Genomic DNA, 20,892 nt, shown 5'->3' with positions numbered 1-20,892 from the left:
GTCTTCTTGAGTAGCAGCATGGCCTCGATGTTGGGCAGGATGCCGCCCTGTGCGATGGTGACGCGGCCCAGGGGTGATTAACATATATATATATATATATATATATATATATATATATATATATACACACATATATATATATATATATATATATATATATACACACGTATATCTTGGTCTTTCTTTCCTTAAGCAGCACATGATCTCCTATACACCATAGATATATAGTTGGTGACTCAGCCAAGCAAAGAAGGAACACTTTTCCATGCTTTTCCATTGCAGTTCATCCTATCTGACGTGTTTCTACGATTTCATCTGAATACAGAGTCTAAAGATAAGACTCCCTTTGTCACCTGTAAATACTTTTTCTCTTTTCACGGCAGTCGAACTGATTTGGAATGTGCGAACTGGTTTGGAAAAGGAGCCTAAGAAAACCATGTGTCATATGCATCTCTGTATTATTTGAAGATCCTCATTTTCTCTACAGAAGACTGGAACACAAATGGTATGTAGATGCATGAATCATAAGGTATGTTATGTATTAATAGTGGTTGATCAGTAGATCGTGTGCTGGTTAAGGATACGAGGAACCAGAGATACCTAACATTCGTGAGGCCTGGAACAGACATCACACATCTGGGCCCCAAATATTCACGATACCCTAAATAGAAGTATGTCCTGCCCTTCGAAAGTTCACATCATTGTGCCCCTTCCCGTTTACAAAAGACCTGCCTTAGCACCCGTTTTGGCTAACTGAAAAAAATCCAAAGAGGATTTTCACTTTCGTGGAAAAAAAAAAAAAGTGAGATGTGAGAACAGCGTTTAGTGTTTGCTTTCCAGCCGGCCGCTAGGAGGCGCTAGAGAGGTCTCGCTGAGTTCCTGCTCCAGGAGCCACGCTGCATCTCAAGACGGAGCCGCCCTAGCTTTGAACTGGGGTCTGTGAGCCTTTGTGCTTTAACCTCAACTTAGTCGCACATCTGTTAGCAGGATGTGTCCGAAAGCGTCCGAGAGGCCTAAGCGAGGTTATTTTGGGGGGTCTGGAAAAGCTAAACATTTTTTCCGTATAAATGAATGGTCATCTTCACTTCAGTATTGGTGAGTCCTTGGTTCGGCCACTCACTGGGGGAACCCATTCTGGCACCAGGTGTCCTCTACAGGCTCTTTGGAGAGCCATGGCCACGGCCAAGAGTGCTTGCCCCCGTGTCTTTCCCCTGGAGCAAGTGTGTGCTATCTATTCACATGACATCTTCCATCTGCGGGCTCCCTGGTTGGAATCTCAACTCTGATCCTTCTAACCACTTGCTTCTGGCCGTGGGTTCCACTTGTGCAAATCTAGTATCTTAATTTGGTCTGGGAGACTATCTGTTTTGTGGGTGGTCCGCTTCCTTGTATCCAGCTGGGAAGCTCCCTGCGTCAGGACAGTTTCCCACAAGCCACCTCGGTTAAGATCAAGAAGGATGAGGGAAGCAGAAGTTAGCTGCGAGGAGAAGTAACCTGTAAGACGTTGCAGGATGTGGAAGCAGGTACCCTAGGATCTTGTCCAGGGCCGTAGGCATCGTCAGTTCCTTTTGCGATGGGTCTTTGAGTGGATCACCCAGTGCATCACCACAGGTGACTGCCGTTACCCCCAGGCCTTTCAAAAGTTCCTTTCGTCAGAGGAGCACCCGGGTGGCTCAGTCGGTGAAGCATCGGACTTTGGCTCTGGTCACATTCTCACTGTTCGTGGGTTCGAGTCCTGTGTTGGGGGCTTGGAGCCTGGAGCCTGCTTGAGATTCTGTGTCTCCCTCGATCTCTCTACCCCTCCCCCGCTTGCACTCTGTGTCTCTCTCTCTCTCTCTCTCAAGAATGAAGACTTTTTTTTAAAGTTCTTTTCATCAGAACATGCATATCATAAACCAAAGACATTGTTTACAGCCATCTTAGTTTTTAAGATTAAAGTTCTACTTAATGCCTTTTCCGCTAATAACTCATGGGTTATGATTGACCCAGTCAGCTAATAAATTAACACAATGTGCTCCCAGCTTTAACACTTTTCTTTAGGAGCACACAGTTCTGCTTGGGTTTTTTTTGTTCCCAAGGTTGCACAGTAAGTACTATGCGTTCACGCTCCAATGTACCACTTAGGACATGATAGTCTCCATCCTTTACCTTGTGATTAGAGGCTTTAAATTTTATTTCATGCCATGTTTACAGCTTTTCTTCCTGCTTAAATGCCATCTTCGTCACGTTCTCAGCATTGTACGGTACCTTGGCTTAAGCTGTTTCCTAATGTGCTGGTCCAGCTCTAAATTTTTCAGAATTTTCCAAACTACTGAGGTTTTCAATCAGTCCTGGAGACGCTGGCCCTTGGCCCAGGTCATTCACTTCCCCTAGCAAATAGTTCTTGCTCAGTCTAGGGGTGGCCCAGTCTCTACCAACGGTTGACTATCGGTAGGTAGATACATGATCTGAACTAGGCCAACGTCATTCCTCGTGGACTTCAATCAAGGAAATCAGTTCAAAGTGCTCTTGGTAGAGGCCACACTCGGCTGCCAGGGTATAACTTTCTGGTTGCCTTTTGCTTTTTGAATGGTTCATGCCAAGTGTTAATACTATCCAATCACAGTGAACTTCAAGCAGCTCATTTGCATGTAGTCATTCTTTACTTCTCATCCAGTCAGAGATTGGGTGGCACCAGTACCTCATTTGAATACAGCAACTATAAATAGGTCCCTCTTGGTACCAACTGTCATTCTCTTCACTCATAGTAGTGAAGGCTGGATTTATGATGCCTGGCTCTTCTTTAAAGGATTTTGCTATTTCTGTAAATGCCTCCCAGAGGGATTTTTCGCTACCTCTAAAAAGGACTCTAAGAAAAGTTGCACCTCCAAAACTCAGAAGATTTGCAGGAGAGATGTTCCAGAGACCACGTGCCTGGAAGTCAGGATTTGTACCCCAATCTTTCCCGTTGCCTCTCACCTCTCTCTTCCTCCCTCCCACCTTGTCTTCCTCTCTTTCCTTTCCCTTCCCCCTTCTTTCTTTCTCCCCCACAACCCCAGGCGCTCGTTTCCACTGCCTTCTTACACGTCACTTTCCTTCTCTTAGCCTCCAAGAGGGAAAACCCCTTTGCCTGGCCGTCTGGAACCTTACCCTACTATCTTCACCATGAGACAGGAAAGGTGTTCTGTCCAGGCTCCAGGTCAGAGAGTCTCGTGAAGGACTTCTGTTGGCCCGGCTCTGGTTGCGTCCCCAACTCTCGGACCTGATACCAGGGCTGGGCCATTAGGTAGAGCTCTTACATTAGCCAAGTCTGTCTGATACGTGCCTGTGGTCACCTGGAGGGTTCTGGCTAGCTGTTACCATAGATCCAGAGTAGTGTAAAGCACTAATCTTGACACACCAGGGAAATCGATTTGCATGGCTACGAACAACCTTCTTTTATGTGTATATATTTTTAATACATATTATATATAAATATATGATATAAAAAATATACCGTATAAAATGTATATATATTTTTTTCTTGAGAAAGACCTAACCAAGAATCGACCTTGATAAAAATGATAGGTAAGAAGACTTGTACTCAAATAGAATGTTTGTATTTATGAGGGAGAGAGGGGGCGAATCTCAAGGAGGGTCCATGCCCTGCGCTGAGCCCCACTAGGAGCTCGATCCCACGGCTGTGAGATCATGACCTCGGCTGAAATCAAAAGCTGAACGCTTAACTAACTGAGCCACCCAGGCGCCCCTATGAAAAATGAAATATAATAGGATAGACCAAGGCATTATTCAATAGAATTGAAAATCTGAGAGTATATCTCATGTAATAAAGGTAATTGTTTTATAAATAGATTTGTTTCAATTCGTCCTCCATTCTGCTAATATGCGTGGTGCTGTCTCACTGTGGTTTCCATTTCCATTTCTCTACTGTCCACCGAAGTTGACCACCTTTTATATCTTTAGCCACTTAGAATTTCTCTTTTGTGAAGTCGCCGTTCAAGACATCGGCCCATTTTTCTATTGGGTTGTCTGCCATTTCTCATTCTTTTCTCCCCTGTATTTAATTTGCCCATCCATTATGCGACTCTGTTCTTTTTCTCTTCTTTTTGTTTTCTACAAACTCCCCTCCCTCTCTATATTGTAAATGCCCAGAGGACAGAGCCGGAGTGTTCTCATCTTTGCATCGTGCTAAAACACCTGCGCAGAAATACCTGTTGTTCTGCATTAGGAGCTTCTCTTCATCCGTTAAGGTGGCCCAAGGTTGGGCCCCTGCGCTTCTACGGGGCTTTTAAAGATGGTGGGATTTTCTTCTCTAGAACAGTTGCAGCAAAACCAGAGCCAGCTAGGTGTGTGAGAGTCCAGCTCTCACAGCCTACAGCATGTGTTTTACGTGGTAGGAACCAGAATCGATTCCTGTTGGAGGCACTGATGACTATTCAAGAGTCCTGGGAAAACAGGAAGAAGCTCAAACGATCTTTTTCAACCCCCAGAAAGAAACTTCTTTGGTACGTGAGATCGGTCTACACTCTCTTCCTTGTTATAGCTTCAGGATTCTTCTCCTTACAAATCATCATTTCATTTGAAAGCACCTCTGTGGTCTCCCTTCAGTTCTCGTTAACATGCTCCAGGCTAGCTCCTTGTACCTTCTGGAAGTGCCCGTCTTGCCTCCACGTGAGCTTTTCAATTCTGTCTTGATTTCTAGTTAACCTCATTCATTTAATCCGTGCCTGGTCATTTCTTGGTCGTGAATCCCCTGGAATCTAGCTAGGATAAGTAGATCTCTGTTTTGCCTGATGCAAATAATCCTAATCTAAATAATTTGAAAACGGTCTATTCAATTTTAGCATGTGAATTTTAATAGAATTTAACCACATAAATAAACACCCATGTTTCGTACAATGTATACAAACCATAAAAAAGTTAATTCTGTGGATTACAGCCTGAAATTTCTGTCCCATGCTCAGCTCTATAACACATGACCATCGCTGCTAGCCGGTCTTCTCTGTGTCCATCATCACCCCCACGAAGGTACTTATCAGTGACTATTTTCACACAGATTTTTATTCATCCAGTATTTCCCAAAGAGGAAACTTCAAAGGCAACAGGGATTGACGTTTCAAGTGTGTCTAGCAGTTGTCAACCCTGGCCGCATGTTAGAAACCCTGCAGCGTGTCTAACAACCAGGGGCACCTGGGCTCCCCCACAGACCAGTTCATTCAGTGTCTCTGCGGGTGGACCCCTCATCCGTGTGTTTTAGAAACTCCCCAGGGAGACCCAACAGGAAGCCAGAGGAGAAACGCTGAGGCTATGGCCAAGGATATGAAGGAAGAAGGACAATACGGAAAATGTGTCGCAAAGTTAATGGTCAGCATCATAAGTGTGCAACTCACTATCCTCAGAGGCGGGTCATGGTCTTCTCTTTGGCCCAGTCCTGGATTTCTGCTTGTCCAAATGTGATGTAAAAAAACATGCCAAACATGTTGACGGCCGCAGATAGGAAAAAGACATTCCTCCATCCAGACACAGAATCCTGGAGGCAGAGAATGCAGAATGATCAGCCTCGGGTTTCCTTCTCCACCCGTTCTCGAAATCTTCCATTTCGAGTATTGCAACATTGATCTCAGAGTATCTAGGGAATGCTATGCAATAGCCAAGAAGGTTTTGTGAAATTTTGGGGGGACAGAATGACACCACAACGATCATTGGGTACTGGATTAAGAGGGATTTTTCTTTAAATCAAAATAAGTTAACCTACACTAATGTCTTTCTAGAAATGTGGATCTCAACCTTCATGAAAACATCACATTCCTCATTGAAAGTTATGCTTCAAGTGACTTTTTTTTTTTAAGAAAACATTTATTTTTGAGAAAGAGAGAGAGAGAACAAGGTGGAGAGGGACAGAGAGGGAGGAGGCCAGAGGATCCGAAACAGCACACAGCCCGATGTGGGGCTCAAACCCATGAACCATGAGACCGTGACCCGAGCCGAAGTCCGACGCTCAACCGACTAGCCAACCAGGCGCCCTTAAAGTGACGTGTTTAAGACCTCACCCTTGCGTTCTCTCTGTTTAGTTTTGGTCTTAGCTGTTGACATCAGTGTCACCAGCCCCACTTGGGTGGACATCTCAACACGACATGAGTTGTATTTGGCTGGGATGATCCTTCTCGTAGTTTGTAGTTCATTTCTGGCATTATAGTCACGGCGGACTCCTAGCTATTTGGTCAAACATTAACCTGGAAACTAGATCACATGGAGACGTATTAAAAATGAAACGAGGGAGAGACGCCTGGGTGGCTCGGTCGATTCAGCGTCCGACTCTTGATTTCAGCTCAGGCCGTGATCCCAGGGTTGTGGGATCGAGCCCTGCGTCCCGCTCCACACCAAATGTGGAGGCTGCTTAAGATTCCCTCTGTCTCCCTCTGCCCCCTCCCCCACCGTATTCTTTCTCTTTCTCTAAAAAAAAAAAAAAAGAGAGAGAGAGAGAGAAAAGAAATGAAAAAAGAAAGAAAGAAAACTTTTTTGTAAGCTGACTCTTGTCATCCTGCCACCGCAGGCTGGCTCCGCTTTTCTCTGGGGGCCTCTAGCCCTCGCTTGCCACTGAGCCAGCCTCACGGCCCATGACCACAGCCATGACCTCTTCACCATGACTTCGCTTCTCTTTTTTTACAGTGGCCTTGGGACACTTGGTGTTTCCGTTTTGTAATTTTTTTCTAATTAGAATTAGTCTGAACAGACTTCATAATCTTTGTCTCCTGCCCCTCTGTCTTCACCCCTTACCATCCCTTGACGCGTGCCATTCCCTCGGGTCAGAACCAACAACTGCCTCATGCTTTTGCTCCGGGAGGCCACCTGGGCTCTGTTCTCTCCACCTCTGCCCATTCTCATCAAGGTAACATCCAGTCATTTGTAGAGGGTCAGCTTATACTGTTCTTTCCCTGGGAAACCCGACCTAACAAGACTGTCTTTCCGAGTCCCCTGTGAGTAGAGTGGTTGTGTTGACACCCGTGCTTGTTGTCTCGGTTGGACCGTACAGTCGTGGGGGGCGGGGGCCCCGCCGTGACGCCCCAGCGCCTCAAGCGGTACCTGCTCCTTGCAGACTTCAATAAACTGGCCAACCTGGCTGATGAGGAATCCGGTGGCTGTGGAAGAGATGATCCCTGCGATGAGCCCGAAGCCCCTGGAGATTCCCATGAGGAAACTTGCGTACCTGTGGGGTGAACATTTCACAGATGGCTTCCTTTTTATTTTCTGTTGAATTTCATCTAGTTAATTAATGTATTTATTTTGGAAGGAGAGCCAGAGAGAGAGGAGGGGAGACGGAAAGAGAGAGAGGGAGAATCCCAAGCAGGCTCCACACTGTCAGGGCAGAACCCGACACGGGGCTCGAACCCATGACCCTGGGATCATGACCTGAGCTGAGATCAAGAGTTGGACGCTCAGCCGACTGAGCCACTGGCGCGCCCCAACAGATGATTCTATATAGAAAGCTGTCTAAGGCTTTTCAGCAACTCAGCTTTAAGGCAGTTCGGTTATTACAGCAAAGTCATTTTGCTTAATGCTGTGTTTTGTTCACCTAGAGACATTCAGGGCAATGTCTGTTTGCCAACCCTGAAATCATCTCTCTGCCAGGTCAACAACCAGGGATGACCTCAGTCTCCCCGGAGACCAGGATTCACCCCGATCCACATCCCAAGGCTGCTCCGCACGGCAGGCAGTTCATGCAGTGCCCAGGACAACAGACTCTGGACAAAATGCCTGAATCCAAATCCTGGCTCCGCCTTTGTGTGACCCTAGGCATGTCACTTAACCTTCTTGTGCCTTCCGTCTTCTCCAGTTTAAAGTGAGGGCAGGTGCACCTGGGTGGCTCAGTCAGTTAAGCGTGTGACTCTTGATTTCAGCTCAGGTCATGATCTCATAGTTCACGAGTTCGAGCCCTGTGTCGGGCTCCACGCTGACGGCACGTAGCCTGCTTGGGATTCTCTCTCTCCCTCTCTCTCTGCCCCTCCCATGATCGTGCCCTTGGTCTCTCTCTCAAAATGACTAAATAAACTTAAAAAAAAGATCATGATTTAGGGTGAGGACAACAATAGGGCCTACCCCATGCAGTTGTGAGATCAGATGTGTCGATATATGTCTATCGAGTAGGGCGTGGCTCATGGCAAACACATACAGTTGAGGGAGCTAATATTATCAGCTCTGAAAGCTTTTCCAGAACACATGTGTGTGGGCCCTTTCCCAGGGCACGCGGTTTAGTCTCGGCTGGGGAGGCTTGGGAAGCTTTTCATCTGAATGATTACTGGCCAAGATCGGCAACTGTTGCTCTAAAATGCCTTAGGTCATGGTCACGTAGTGACATTTCCAGTTAGCTGTCATCATTTATCGTTCTATCGTCTTGCATGTGTCATAACGGGAAGGAGTTGCAAGAGGAGGACTGAGGCCTAGCACCTCTGGAAGACCGTGCACGAGGGGAACAAACAGGTGTAAGTTTCTACCTGGGGGCGACATCTAAGGTGTTGATGATGAACCCCGAGTCGCACAGATTGCTGGTCCCAGGAATGAGTATCAGCAAAATAATGGTTGTCACGTAACTGGAAGCCACGAAGGGCAGGGCCACGGCACACAGAGACGGAAGGAGGAGCCCTGGACAATGAAGTCACAGCATCAGGAACCCTCGCAGATCACATGTGGGAAAAAGGATCAGTTAACCAAGCCCTTGCCCCGGTCCTTACCTAGGGATGAAAAGAGTTTTCGGACAGTGATTAGTCTGAGAAGATTCCTGGACAGAAGGAAGTCTGCCAGCTGGCCTCCTAGAATCGTGCAGCTTGAAGCAGCGATGAAGGGGAGGGATGACAGAACCCCGCTCTGAGGGAAGGAAACGTGTTCCGTGAGTGTGGACGGGCGTAGAGCACCAGGGAGGTTCAGGCAGGCGGGCGCCATGAGCCCACCCCCCAGACGTTCGAGTCGTTTTCAGGGAATTAGTGTCCTTTTCCACAGGGGAAGAACGCTGTCTCAGGGAAGAGGGCCACTCACGCTGCATTACACTGGTGTCCGGAGAAAAGTAACATTAATCTCTAAGGGAAACGGCGGAATCAGCCCGTGTGGCCGTGTTGCACAGATCTGCCAGTCAGCGGTCGTGGAAACCAAGGCACATCATCTTACGTCTACGTGTCCCCGTGTCCGTACAATGGCAGTCATCACAATGCCTCTCTCAAGGTCATCGTGGAGGTTGTATGAGGGGTTACGTGCAAGGGCAGGATGCCGCGGGCAGCACGGAGCCGTTTCTCCTCATTGCCATTACCATTTCCCCAGAAGGACCGGAAGTATACTCACATCTCTGACGTTAACGTGGAGCACGGAGCTGATGTAGGTCGGGAGGTATGTTATGATTATGGTGCATAACCAGAAATGGCTGAAAAACCCCGTGAAAATGGCCCAAAGCGGTAGGCATCTGGCCATAGCCTTTATGGGGACAGATCGTCTAGGAGAACTGGACTGAAAGGAAATATCTCGTCAACGTGGGGTTGGAACAGCCCCGAGGGGACCTCTCCTGTGAGCCCCACCGCCGCCCTAGGTACCTCTGCACGGGCCACAGGTAGGAGGCGTGCACTGTACCTGGTGAGCCAGCGAGGCCACGATGTGCTCCTTTTCCCGGACGCTTATGCATGGGTGATGCGTGGGGTCATCATAAATCACTGTGAACCACAGGAGACAGCAGACGCAGCCAATGCTACCTGGGAAGCCGGGACCCAGTTAATTTTCAGGTAGATTTGTATGCTGGGGGAAGGGGGTGTCCTCCGAAATGGCACGCCCCTCCCTCAAAACACGCTTATCAGTTCATGCTTATTCCACCAAAGGACCTAAACTTTCCTTATTTCAATTGTTCTAAAAAAAAAATTCTTCTAAAAAAAAAAAAAAAGGCTCTCCAGTCTCCACCTGTCAAACACAGAGCGCCATCTGTCAATGTCAGAGCCGTCTGGAGAGAACACGGGCGGGATCGGACCACTGCGCAGCTGGTTAATTACTCTTAGGGCCCCAGTAGTTATAGTGTTTCTTATTACACACATTATTGTCTCACTTTGGAAGATGTGAATAGTCAGGATTGAAGAAGACAGGAATCGTACATACATGAAACCACCTGCCAGAAAATCGGTGGGGCGAGGCCAAGTTTCTGGCATATTTGCAAAAGACGGTGTTATTTGTATTCAAACAACGCATCCGTTAGGGATTTCCGGAAGAAATATTCCTTGACGGTACGTGATTAGCACGTGCAGACCGAAATGACCCGGGATTAGCATCATTAGTGAGGAAGCCTTGCAAGCCAGAACCGTGTTGGATGGCATCCTTTGGTCAGAACAAGAGAACAGGCCTGTGTCTCATGGCTGAGATGGGTCATTGGAAGAAGGTCCGATGTTAAAAGTCTCTGGGGACTAATGTTCTTTAAATTCCCTCTAATGACGGGATCCGTCCATTCTTTTATTTATCGAGCAAGAAGCCAGGCGCTATGATAGTACCAAAGTGATAAAAAAAAAAAATTATAGAATAGATTCCTTGCCTCACAATTTCACAGTCTCGTGGGGAGGGAGGGGGGGCAAACAGATAAGTGTGTGCCAGCATAGCTTAGAGAGGGAATTATCAGTGAGCACCACAGAGGGCAGGAAGACGCCATCCGACAGGATAAGGCTTGGAGGTCTCCCTAGGGGGGTGCGAGTAAATCGAGCTTTGCAAGATCTGCCTGGCAGAGAATAAATAGGTCAAAGCATCTTTGCAGTAATAACAACTATAATAAAACACGAAGACGCGTTTCAAGTGCGTGTCACCAACTCTCGGTGACACTGACGTGTCAACCACGGGGCAGCTAGAGCCGGCATTTCGGACGTGGTGGTGGCGAGTCTGCAGGAGATGCCAGGGGTGGGAGCGGAAGGCCGTGCTCCCCATTCCTCCGAGGCCAGCCCCGCGTGGAGCGTCATCTCCTAGACTGGGGTAAAGGAGCCACCGGTCCTCAACGGCCTTCGTCACCTTCTGTTCCATCGAGGGCCCGTTCTCTCTTGTGGGCACGGGGGACAGAGAACGTGGGCATCACGCTGAGCGGCCGGGACACGGGGCGCTCGGGACAGAAGGGAAAGGGACTCACCAAAGATGTAGAAGATAAACGGCCAGCCCAAGGCCTGGGAGATTAGTCCCCCCACGCAGAGGATGATGAAGGACCCAAACGCTGCCCCTGAGGAGAAGAGGGAGAAGAAACACTTACGACAAGACTGAGTGTTCTCCCTGGACGTTGTCCCGGCAGCGAGGAGGCCGACCCAGAAGGACTGCGTGAGGACAGCCTCTCTTCCCGCTCACGGGTCCCCCCCGGGACAGCCACGCAGAGTAACTGGGATGGATCGACAATACTGATGGCCTCCTGACACTGCAGCGTGGCTCCCTGAACACCAGTGAGCGCCTCTGCCCCCCGTTAGGGTGCATGTTGTCGGCAGCAAAGTCCTGGAGTCCCGTCATCGGCTGCTCTGGCCACCCGCTGGCGGTTCGCATGTGGGCAATTCACGCGATCTCGTGCACGGGTTAATTCCCTCTTTGGTAACATGGGAGCTCACAACATACTTAATGGTCAGACAGTTGTGAAGATTAGCCCAGAACAGCAAAGAGCTCAGAATCACTTGGGCTCTTCAGACTCTCCTTTCCAGGCTGATGTCTGTCTCTCCTTACCGCTGTGAAATCTGCTCGTCTTAATTCCCGCCTGTGTGTCTTTGCTGAAATGGTGTTTCAGCGCCATTAGGTAAGTATTGTATAAATTCACTAGATTGTCTTACATTTATGCAGACCCAAGTTCCAAACGTTTTCCCACAGTGCGTTTCTGACTACCCCAGCTCACAGCCGCTTCTAAACCCCAGTGGCTTTACAGTACCGAGGTAGCTCTCTCTTACAGAGGCTATGTAACCGTCTCACATTGTTCAATCTCTCGGTGGCACTTTCTCCTGCCCCCCCCTCCCCAGACATCCCAGGTAGAGAAGGAAAGACGCGTTTGGGTGAGGCCGATTCCAAAGCTCTAATGCACGTGTATATCCTTACCTGACCCCGCAATGGTGGTGAGTTTGCTTCGTTCGAGTGGGGGAGCCCACTTTGCCCAGATGGTAAACTGACCTGTCCAGGCCATGCCCTGAAATGAACATCATTAAGACCTTCGGTCTTAGTACAGTTCGGGTACCTGTGTCCCGCTCCGAACGAGAAAGTATCTGGATACCTGGGCCATGCCCTGGATCATCCGAATCACAATAACCAAAATCACTCCGAAGTCAGCAGCCAGCGGTGTAAAGAGGGTGAGGAGGGAGGAGATCAGCAAACCAGCACCAAGCATCTGTTTTGCTCCAAATATCCCTGCCAAATATCCACTTGGGATCAGAGTCACTACTATCCCATAGCTGATGGAGCTAAAGATGATACCCTGAGTCTCTGGGCTCCATTCATATACAGAGGCCTGGGGGGCGGAAAAAAAGAAAATGCTTTGCTAAGAAGTTCTTTTATGAGAATCTACTTTATTTTTTTATTAAAAATTTTTTTTAATCTTCATTTATTTTTGAGAGAGAGACAGGGTGTGAGTGGGGAAGGGGCAGAGAGAGAAGGAGACACCGAATCCGAAGCAGGCTCCAGGCTCCGAGCTGTCAGCACAGAGCCCGACGCGGGGCTGGAACCCACGAACGGTGAGATCATGATCTGAGCTGAAGTCCGAAGCTCAACCGACTGAGCCACCCAGGTGCCCTGCAGAAACCGACTTTAAAACCAGTGCTGCTTGGGTTGGTGGGATCCTGGTAGAAAAATCTACTTATCTGTATTTGTTACCTAGCAAATATTCCACCTCTTCCAAACGTGCAACCAATTATACCCCTAATTTGCTCCTTTCAGAGGAAGAGTAAAAACAAAGGAAATGAAGAAGGAAAGAGATAAAGAAATGATTACGTGGTAAGAAGAGGTGCATGAAAAACAGCCATTGAGAGAGATTTCACCTGAGAAAGAGTTTCCTTTAACTGTGTGCTTCCGGGAAAAGTTCGGTGACATGTTGACTTCTATTTCAAAAATATTAGGAAAGCACAACTTCCCTGAATTCTCATCAAAATCTGTCCTTAAAATCAAGTTGAGGAATTATGGTCTGCCCTGGCAGAGATGACTTCCTGAAACATGCACTGCACGTTAATGAGATCACGTTCTTCTTATGAGGTAAGCCAATAAATAATTTTTGGCAGCCTACTAGGCTTGTGGCATCATGCTATAAATTGAAGAGACAAAGAGAAATTTGAGAAGAGACAAAAACAATTTGCAAAGGTTCCAGGAAGGAAGCAATACTTGGACCACCCTTTGAAGGATGATTATGATTTGTACAAAGAGAAATAGGAAAATTCATTTTTGTTGAAGAGCGAAAGTAAACTTGTAGCATTTGGAGTGAAACCAAATGCTGAGAAACTAACCAGGACTCTGAGCTGCTCAGAACAAGGACCTGGCCCTTGTGGCCAGATTTTTGGAGGAGCCCAGCACGTCGAGAGAGAGGGAGAGAAAGAGTATGAGCAGGGGACAGGGACAGAAGGAGAGAGAGAATCTTAAGCAGGCTTCACGCCCGACGTGGGGCTCAATGCAGGGCTCAGTCTTACCACCGTGAGATCATGACCTGAGCAGAGATCAAAAGTCAGACATTTAACCAACTGAGCCACCCAGGCGCCCCGAAGCTCTCTTGTATTCTTGAGCACAAGAATGTGAATGTGTAGAATGAATGATGGAAAAAAGACTGGAGGCAGAGAGGTGATTATAAATAAGCTGGGTCCAAGGTAATACAATCATGAAATACAAAGGTGACATCAGAAATCTACAGTAAGGGGCGCCTGGGTGGCTCAGTCGGTTAAGCGTCTGACTTCGGCTCAGGTCGTGATCTCACAGTTCGTGGGTTCGAGCCCCGCATCAGGCCTGTGCTGTCAGCTGGAGTCTGGAGCCTGCTTTGGCTTCTGTGACTCCCTCTCTCTCTACCCCTCCCCTACTCGAGCTCTGTCTCTCTCCCTCTCAAGAGTAAATAAACATTAAAAAAAAAAACAACCCTGCAGTAATTGATAAAGGAAAAAATTTAACCATAGGGTATAATCCTGATTCTTCTACAATCCTGTGATAAAGATTTTATTTAACTCATTGACGAAGAAGGAATTGGTAAGCTGTTACAGCTGGCCCAAAGAGAACTCAGAGACCCATAAGCAGGAAGTAATGCTGATATACTCACCCCTGTGTTAAATTCCTTGATGGAAGTGCTGGGGTCGCTGAGGGTATCTGCCAGAGGTCCTTCTGCGGATGCGTTGGATAGACCATGCGGCTGAGAGCTGTTGACCATGGCAATGATCGCAATGCTCAGACTCACACGCTGGGTTATCATGGTGAAGTTTGAGAAGTGCATGATGAGAGCCAGTCCATAGCGTAACGAACAGAAACCTGGAGCTAGGAGACAATACGGAAGGACGCACTGAGCATCCTGACCGAGGCCGCCGTCTTTCCGTTTCTCCCACGACTACACCTGGAAAACAACAGGGCCCTCGCTCCGCCCCACTGCCTTCTCTCGCCAAAATAACCATGACTACGGTGCTCCTTGGCCATATTCTTAAATTGACTTCAAGACAATGAATCTGGGCTCTTACAGTCAAGCAAAGCAAGTATGACCTTTTTCCAGAGGTGTGGGAAGCAGATGGTAACTATAGGAAAGTCTAAGGGAGGGCGCTTATGTCATATTGTCCCCAGTAAAGTGAGTGGGGGAGGGGGGGAGATGGGGGGGGGGTGGGACAAACCGGTCCCCCAGCTGCAAGTCAGAGGTCCTGTCCGTTTTGCATATTCATTTCATTTACCGTAAAACTGGGAGCTTTATACTTACCACGGAGCTGCCTTGGAAAGAAGCTGACGGAACACCCAAGGATTCACTTTTAAATATCTGAGATAGTGTGTGTGGAAACGAGCACCCCCCCCCTCCCCCGACTCCTGAATGTGACGCTCACTTGGAAACACCTTTGTCATGTCACTAGACCCTGCCTCCACGTATGCCCAGCTTTCAAGAACTAACACAGCGGGGCTCCTGGGTGGCTCAGTCAGTTAAGTGCCCGAATTGAGCTCAGGTCATGATCTCATAGTTTGTGGGTTCGATCCCCGTGTTGGGCTCTGTGCTGACAGCTCAGAACCTGGAGCCTGCTTCGGATTCTGTGTCTCCCTCTCTCTCTGCCCCTCCCCCGCTCACACTCTGTCCCTCTCTCAAAAATAAATAAACATTTAAAAAAAAGAAAGAACTAACTAACTAAGAGCCACTTTTACTGAGTTTGGAGGTGATATGGAAATGGGCTAGTATTCAATATGTTACAAGAGCAACACATTCTTTAAAAGTCCCCACAAAACGCAACAAGGGACCAACGTTGCAAGGGTTCCCAAGCGAATGATGGATTCAATCTCTTCTGTAGATTTGGAGAAATGGAACTAAAGACAACCAAGAAGAGGGCCTGTGAACAACCAGATAAAAATGTAAGGAAAGAAATCATTTGTAATGGCCAAACAGCCTCAGTGATAGGACTGTTTGCCTGCGAAGGACTTCTTTCCATGCCACTGGAGGATTCCAAAGCCGCTTGGCCATCACATCATGGCAGGAATTCATGCACAAGTTGTTTAAAATGACTTTTTCAAGACTTATTCCGTTCCTTACGTCCCAGGATCTGTTGGGCATTTGTCTTGATTTCTAAGAGGTAACTCAGTGGGGCTCCCTAAAAAAAAGCAACAGGTAACAGGACGAGGGGCCAGAGCTGGTCCAATGTTGTTCAGAGAGTCTTTATAATGGGTGACATAAGAAAGAAAGAAAGAAAGAAAGAAAGAAAGAAAGAAAGAAAGAAAGAGGGAAGGAAGGAAGGAAGGAAGGAAGGAAGGAAGGAAGGAAGGAAGGAAAAAGAAAGAAAGAAAGAAAGAAAGAAAGAAAGAAAGAAAGAAAGAAAGAAAGAAAGAAGGAAAAGAAAGAAAAAGAAAACAGGAAGAGAAAGAGAGGAAAAAGAGCCATGGAGATAAGCTTCCAGCCTACCAGCAAGTAGTCTTGATGGGGAGGATTTACCTTTCTTGGGCGAAGGCTTCTTGTCCATTTGGCTCCTCTGGAGGCAGTGGCAGGCTCTGTGGTGGACTTTCCCTCTGCCCCGAATCTCTTTCACCACGACTGGTTTTGATCTACGGAGTGAACAACAATCCGAAACACGGCACACAGATAACTGTCTCATGTTAACGTGGTCCTCTCTCAGCACCAGTAAAAGTTTTGATCCAACATGGCTACATGATTGACATTTTGAGCATGCTTCTTGATTTTTACGCTAATGGAAAACTCAGTTTTTACAAGGAAATCCAGCTGTAAGCACCAGCTATGTGACTTAGAGCCTCGTCATTTAAATTCTCCAACCATTCATTCTTATAAGAGTAAGCCTCTTTCTGGAGTGTGCCACAAGAATTAAATGAGAAAATTGCAAACCACAGAGAACCAAAGGCGAGGTGTGTTGCAGCTTAAGGTGGGTCAGAGGACAGGAAAGTCAAATAAAGCTCAGGAGCTGGGGAGAAAGTTCCAGAATAGCCCTTTCTCTCCTTATGATCATGTTGCCGTCCCTTCTGTACAACCAGAACGATGCTGTATTGTGGCTTCTCTGAATAGGAAGGGGGACATTGCATAACACTTAACGTGTATTACCTTTGAGGCTCTAAAATGTTTATCGTTGCCTTTGCTACACACAATTTGGACACTTTCTTGGGCTGAAAAGTTCTTCAAACCGTGTGTAAAATCACACTGAGCGAGGCTTTCTACTACAATTCCAAATATGTCCAGTTATTTTGACAGGAAAAGAGAATTCGTGATCCCCAAATTTGATACTCATATAGCAATCAAACTCTCTCTGTGGATACATACATTGATTTCCTTTAGGAGCAATCCTCATCCTAAGATCGCTGTCAATATGGCAGCCATTCCTAAACTTTACAAACACTGGACCATGCTTATATTTCATCGCTCAAAACTTTGCATTCTTTCTGCACACAAATTGAACAAGACTTATCTGCACCCTCAGGGATGTTCATAACCTATGACTTTAGGATAGAGGCTCATAAGGAATGAGAAGATGAAGAATTTTGTCCCCCCATAATTCGTGCCCGTGTTGACAGCTGCACGTCCACAGAAAGAGAGGCAGGTTCACGTAAGCTCCAGCAGTGGCTAATTCTGGGTTATGGAACACGGTGGTCACATTATTCTAAAGGATTTTCCATATCTGCTAAGTGCTTTTTCTGTTTGTTTTGCTTTTTTACAACTTGTAGACACTCGTGTTATACCGAGAAGCCGCTAGTTTGAAAGATCGATGATTGGGCCTTCGGTAATACAGACAGGACAGTCTTCTGCTCGCCAAGTGTCTCCTGAATTCTAAGAATAAGATCTGCCCATCTAAGTTTTGAAATTTTCTTTTTTGTTTACCTGGACCTAGATGGATGCCCAGTTGCTAAACAAGAGAAGGTCAGCACCAGGAATCATGTTGGCTTTCGTCCTGCAGTGGAGGGCTTACGAGCCTTGCAAACATCTGGCTGAGATCAGGAGCTCGGGTCAGTGCGTTTCACTCAGATCCTAGCTGAAGCAAAATGGAATGGACGCCTCGTTTACCCAGAGTTTGGACCACTTTCTGTCTGATTTCCCCTGTTATGTAAGATCCCAAGACTTGCCTGAAGGCAACTTTTTCACCGTACGTGCAGCCAAGAGTCGTCACACCCCAGCTACAGATTCCCCACCAACCGCTCTGATAAGTCCTGCAGGCCCCGAGCCCTAGAGCTGAAAGACGCTCCGAGATCTTCTGCCCAACTGTTCACCGTGCTGCTGAGAAAACTGCTGTGCGGGAAGTCCGAGAAGTGGACACAGGCCACGTAGGTCACAGAGCCAGCACCGGGTCTCCTGACGCCCAGCCTGCTGCTGCCTCTGTCTGCCAGAGCCACTTCCCCTATATGCTCGTATTTTAAGCACAGCCTAGAATGCAGTAGGGTAGCCTCTTTCGGGAGGGTTCCACAGGGGAAGTTACATGGCTTTGCTTTTTTTAGTCATTTCTTCAAGAAGGACATTTGATGGTGAAAATACTTTCCAGTCGAGCTTCGAATAGTTAAAAGAATAAAAATGACCGCCTTTTCTTGCTGTTTTTGTTAGTGGAATCCTGCCACAAACCTTCCTTTCCCTTGTATCTGTTGCCACCCCGCCTTAGCTTACATTGACTTCACGGGCTGTTTTGAATTTTGTCTCAATAGCTGACTTCAGTCGTGAACTTCCTGTGTCCTTTGCACGAGACAGAGAAATTGGGCAGACCTCCCAAACCACTGTAGCCTAGGGGCTCTCGGGACGTAGTAATGGAAACGATTTTCCTAAAGTAATCGCAGGAGCCCGTGAAACGACGGGATCTGTGCCTTGTCACGACCGATAGGCGCTCAGAGACAGTGGTTTGAGTCTGGGTCCAATTGTAAGCATGGTTGAGGACCCTCCATTCCACAGTGACACTTCTAAAACCTCGTGAGTCAGAGAGGCAAAACTATAAGTAGATATAGGAAAATGGAGAAGAAATGAAACAAAGGTCTATCTTTTAAAAATAATTTCATGAGGGGCGCCTGGGTGGCTCAGCTGGTTAAGCGACCGACTTCGGCTCAGGTCATGATCTCGCAGTCTGTGAGTTCGAGCCCCGCGTCGGGCTCTGTGCTGATGGCTCACAGCCTGGAGCCTGCTTCCGATTCTATGTCTCTCCCTCTCTCTACCCCTCCCCTGCTCACGCTCTGTGTTTCTCTGTCTCTCAATAATAAACGTTAAAAATAATTGAAAAAAAATAAAAATAATTTCATGATACAATATTGAGGTGTATTTGATATAAAATTAACAACGTAGACAATATGGTTTAGGCCTAAGCAAAAGAATCGTTTTTTCCTATTGGTCTCAGCCTGGAACTCACTGTATCATTATAGTGGTCTTTCGATTGCTTAGATTTCCCCTAATCCCCAGCCTGTCTTGCATCATCTCTGTTAGTCCAATCCCCCAGTTTGCTCAGAGTAAATGTTACATGTGGCTGAAAGAGCATGAACCTGTGGTTCAAAGGGTATCCAGGGACTACGTTCTTCCCTGCCATTCACAAGCTGAGCTTTTTCATTTCAGCTTTTTCACTTCAGCTTTTTCACCATTTTCAAAATCTTTCAGCTTTTTCACAATTTCATACACTAGGGGAGCTTTAGTCGAATACGAAATAGAAACAAACAGGAAATATGGGGATAACATTACTTCACAGGACTATTGTGAGTGGAAGAAAAGGTCTGAGGCATGCCTTCTGATTGTAAGATGTACGTTGTAAACTGTTATTGATATTAACTACAGCAATAATAATAAACGGGCATCAGAATGGCACTCGGGACCTCTCAGGTGAATCAGTCCCAATTTATGCATTTCTGGAGAAGTGCTTCTGATTCATCATTAAACTGGTTTTAAACATTTCCTTTGGAAAGTGGGTTCTTCCAGGGGCGCCTGGGTGGTGCAGCCAGTTGAGTGTCCAACTCCTGGTTTTGACTCAGGTCATGATCCCGGGGTTGTGGGATTGAGTCCCGCATTGGGCTCCCTGATGAGCCTGAAGCCTCCTTGGGATTGATTCTCTCTCTCTCCCTGTGCCCCTCTCTCCCCCACTTGCACTCTCTCTCTCTCTCTCTCTCTCTCAAATAAAGAAAACATTTAAGTGGGTTCTTCTACTAGAATCCACGAGATGGGAGAATAAGGGATGCATCTTGCTAGAACATCAGAGAACATCAGAGAACAAGAAGCAATTTCTTCCATGTTAGTAAGACTGAGGCCCCTTTGTGTCACCTGCCCCTACCTTTCTGAAAAATCGGTAGGGCTGAAGTAAAACTGGTTATTCCAGTAGGTAATTTATGTCATGCGGTCATTTCACTTATGGATTTAATCGCGAAAAAAAAGAAAGAAAGGAAAAGAAAAACCGTATCAAGCACCAAGAGTGGGTGATCCTAGAAAGCAGAGTAACGCTCAAATCAAGCACAGTTGGGTCAGTGCCTTGGGGGACTCACGGCTCGGCCCGCCAGGAGACGCGCAGGGTTCCCCTTGACCCTTTCCTCCAAGTGACAAACTCAGGCTTGCCTTCCAGGGCAACCGTGCTTTGGACTAGGGACCTTCTCTGGCAGGTTGGGAGAAGGGACCTTCTTCAGTCTTCACCAAGAGCTTCCCATCGGAGCACCTGTGGGTGCTCATCATGGTCTCTCTGAGCATCTTCCCTGAGCTCTGAGGGCAAGGAGCCAGGTGAGCTCCACAAGCATGTACGTTCTCTTGCTTTTATCTTATTCACAACTTCCTATTCGCCTTTCTTTGAGACATCATTTCAAATATGCGTGGCAATCTGAAAAGACTCATCAGTCAGTCCCCAAATCCAAGCCTTGTTAGTTCTGATCCAGCATTTTATCCCACAGTGAAACCCACCCAGCTCCTCAAGGTGCCACAGTTAATACAGAATCCCCAGAGAAGGGACCATTGTCCAGTGTCCATGGACATCGGTGGCCTCTCAAGCCGTGCTCTAGAGTATCGATTGAATCGATTGCACGTTTTAGAAAGTCTCTTCTTCATTTTGAAGCCAGAAACCGTTCCCAGACGGGAATCCTTAGGCCGCTTTCATGGTGTTCCTCTGACTTCCCCTCAAAGTGCTCCCTCCCTTTAATGGATCTCTGATTGATTAGTAATTATCCTCAGACCCAAAAAGAAGAAAAGCACTTACCTTCGCCATTAAACCAGTATTTTAAGCCCTAGACTACAAGGCTACTTGAAGAAGTTTCTGTCCCTTCCTCCCTTTCAAATAATTCCACAGAGTTTCACAAGGATAAATAATT

At 47.1% G+C, this 20,892-nt stretch overlaps 1 protein-coding gene and 1 long non-coding RNA gene across 3 annotated transcripts; one reads left to right on the top strand and one right to left on the bottom strand.

The window, feature by feature from the left end:
* The first annotated feature begins 242 nt into the window (after positions 1-242).
* Positions 243-18,868, top strand: LOC109252742 (uncharacterized). Its single transcript, XR_008423017.1, has 2 exons — positions 243-505; positions 17,314-18,868. It is a non-coding gene; the product is annotated as an uncharacterized LOC109252742 (long non-coding RNA).
* SLC17A2 (solute carrier family 17 member 2) lies at positions 4,813-17,581 on the bottom strand. Of its 2 annotated transcripts, XM_019425310.2 has the most exons (12): positions 17,468-17,581; positions 16,079-16,188; positions 14,231-14,442; positions 12,218-12,451; positions 12,046-12,133; positions 11,111-11,197; positions 9,592-9,710; positions 9,310-9,471; positions 8,709-8,841; positions 8,472-8,619; positions 7,096-7,186; positions 4,813-5,509 (listed from the first exon to the last, which is right to left on the bottom strand). In XM_019425310.2, the coding sequence occupies exons 2-12, from the start codon at positions 16,104-16,106 to the stop codon at positions 5,375-5,377; spliced, it is 1,437 nt and encodes a 478-aa protein (XP_019280855.2). In that variant the 5' UTR covers positions 16,107-16,188; positions 17,468-17,581; the 3' UTR covers positions 4,813-5,374. The 2 variants fall into 2 exon arrangements, with proteins under 2 accessions (XP_019280855.2, XP_019280856.2); XM_019425311.2 differs by lacking the exon at positions 12,218-12,451.
* Positions 18,869-20,892: the final 2,024 nt, after the last annotated feature.

This window comes from Panthera pardus, unplaced genomic scaffold (genome assembly GCF_024362965.1).
Source record: "Panthera pardus isolate Hobbes unplaced genomic scaffold, ASM2436296v1 HiC_scaffold_17, whole genome shotgun sequence".
Classification (NCBI taxonomy): Eukaryota; Metazoa; Chordata; class Mammalia; order Carnivora; family Felidae; genus Panthera; species Panthera pardus.
Note: the sequence above shows the minus strand (reverse complement) of the source record. Positions and strands in the feature narration are given on the sequence as shown.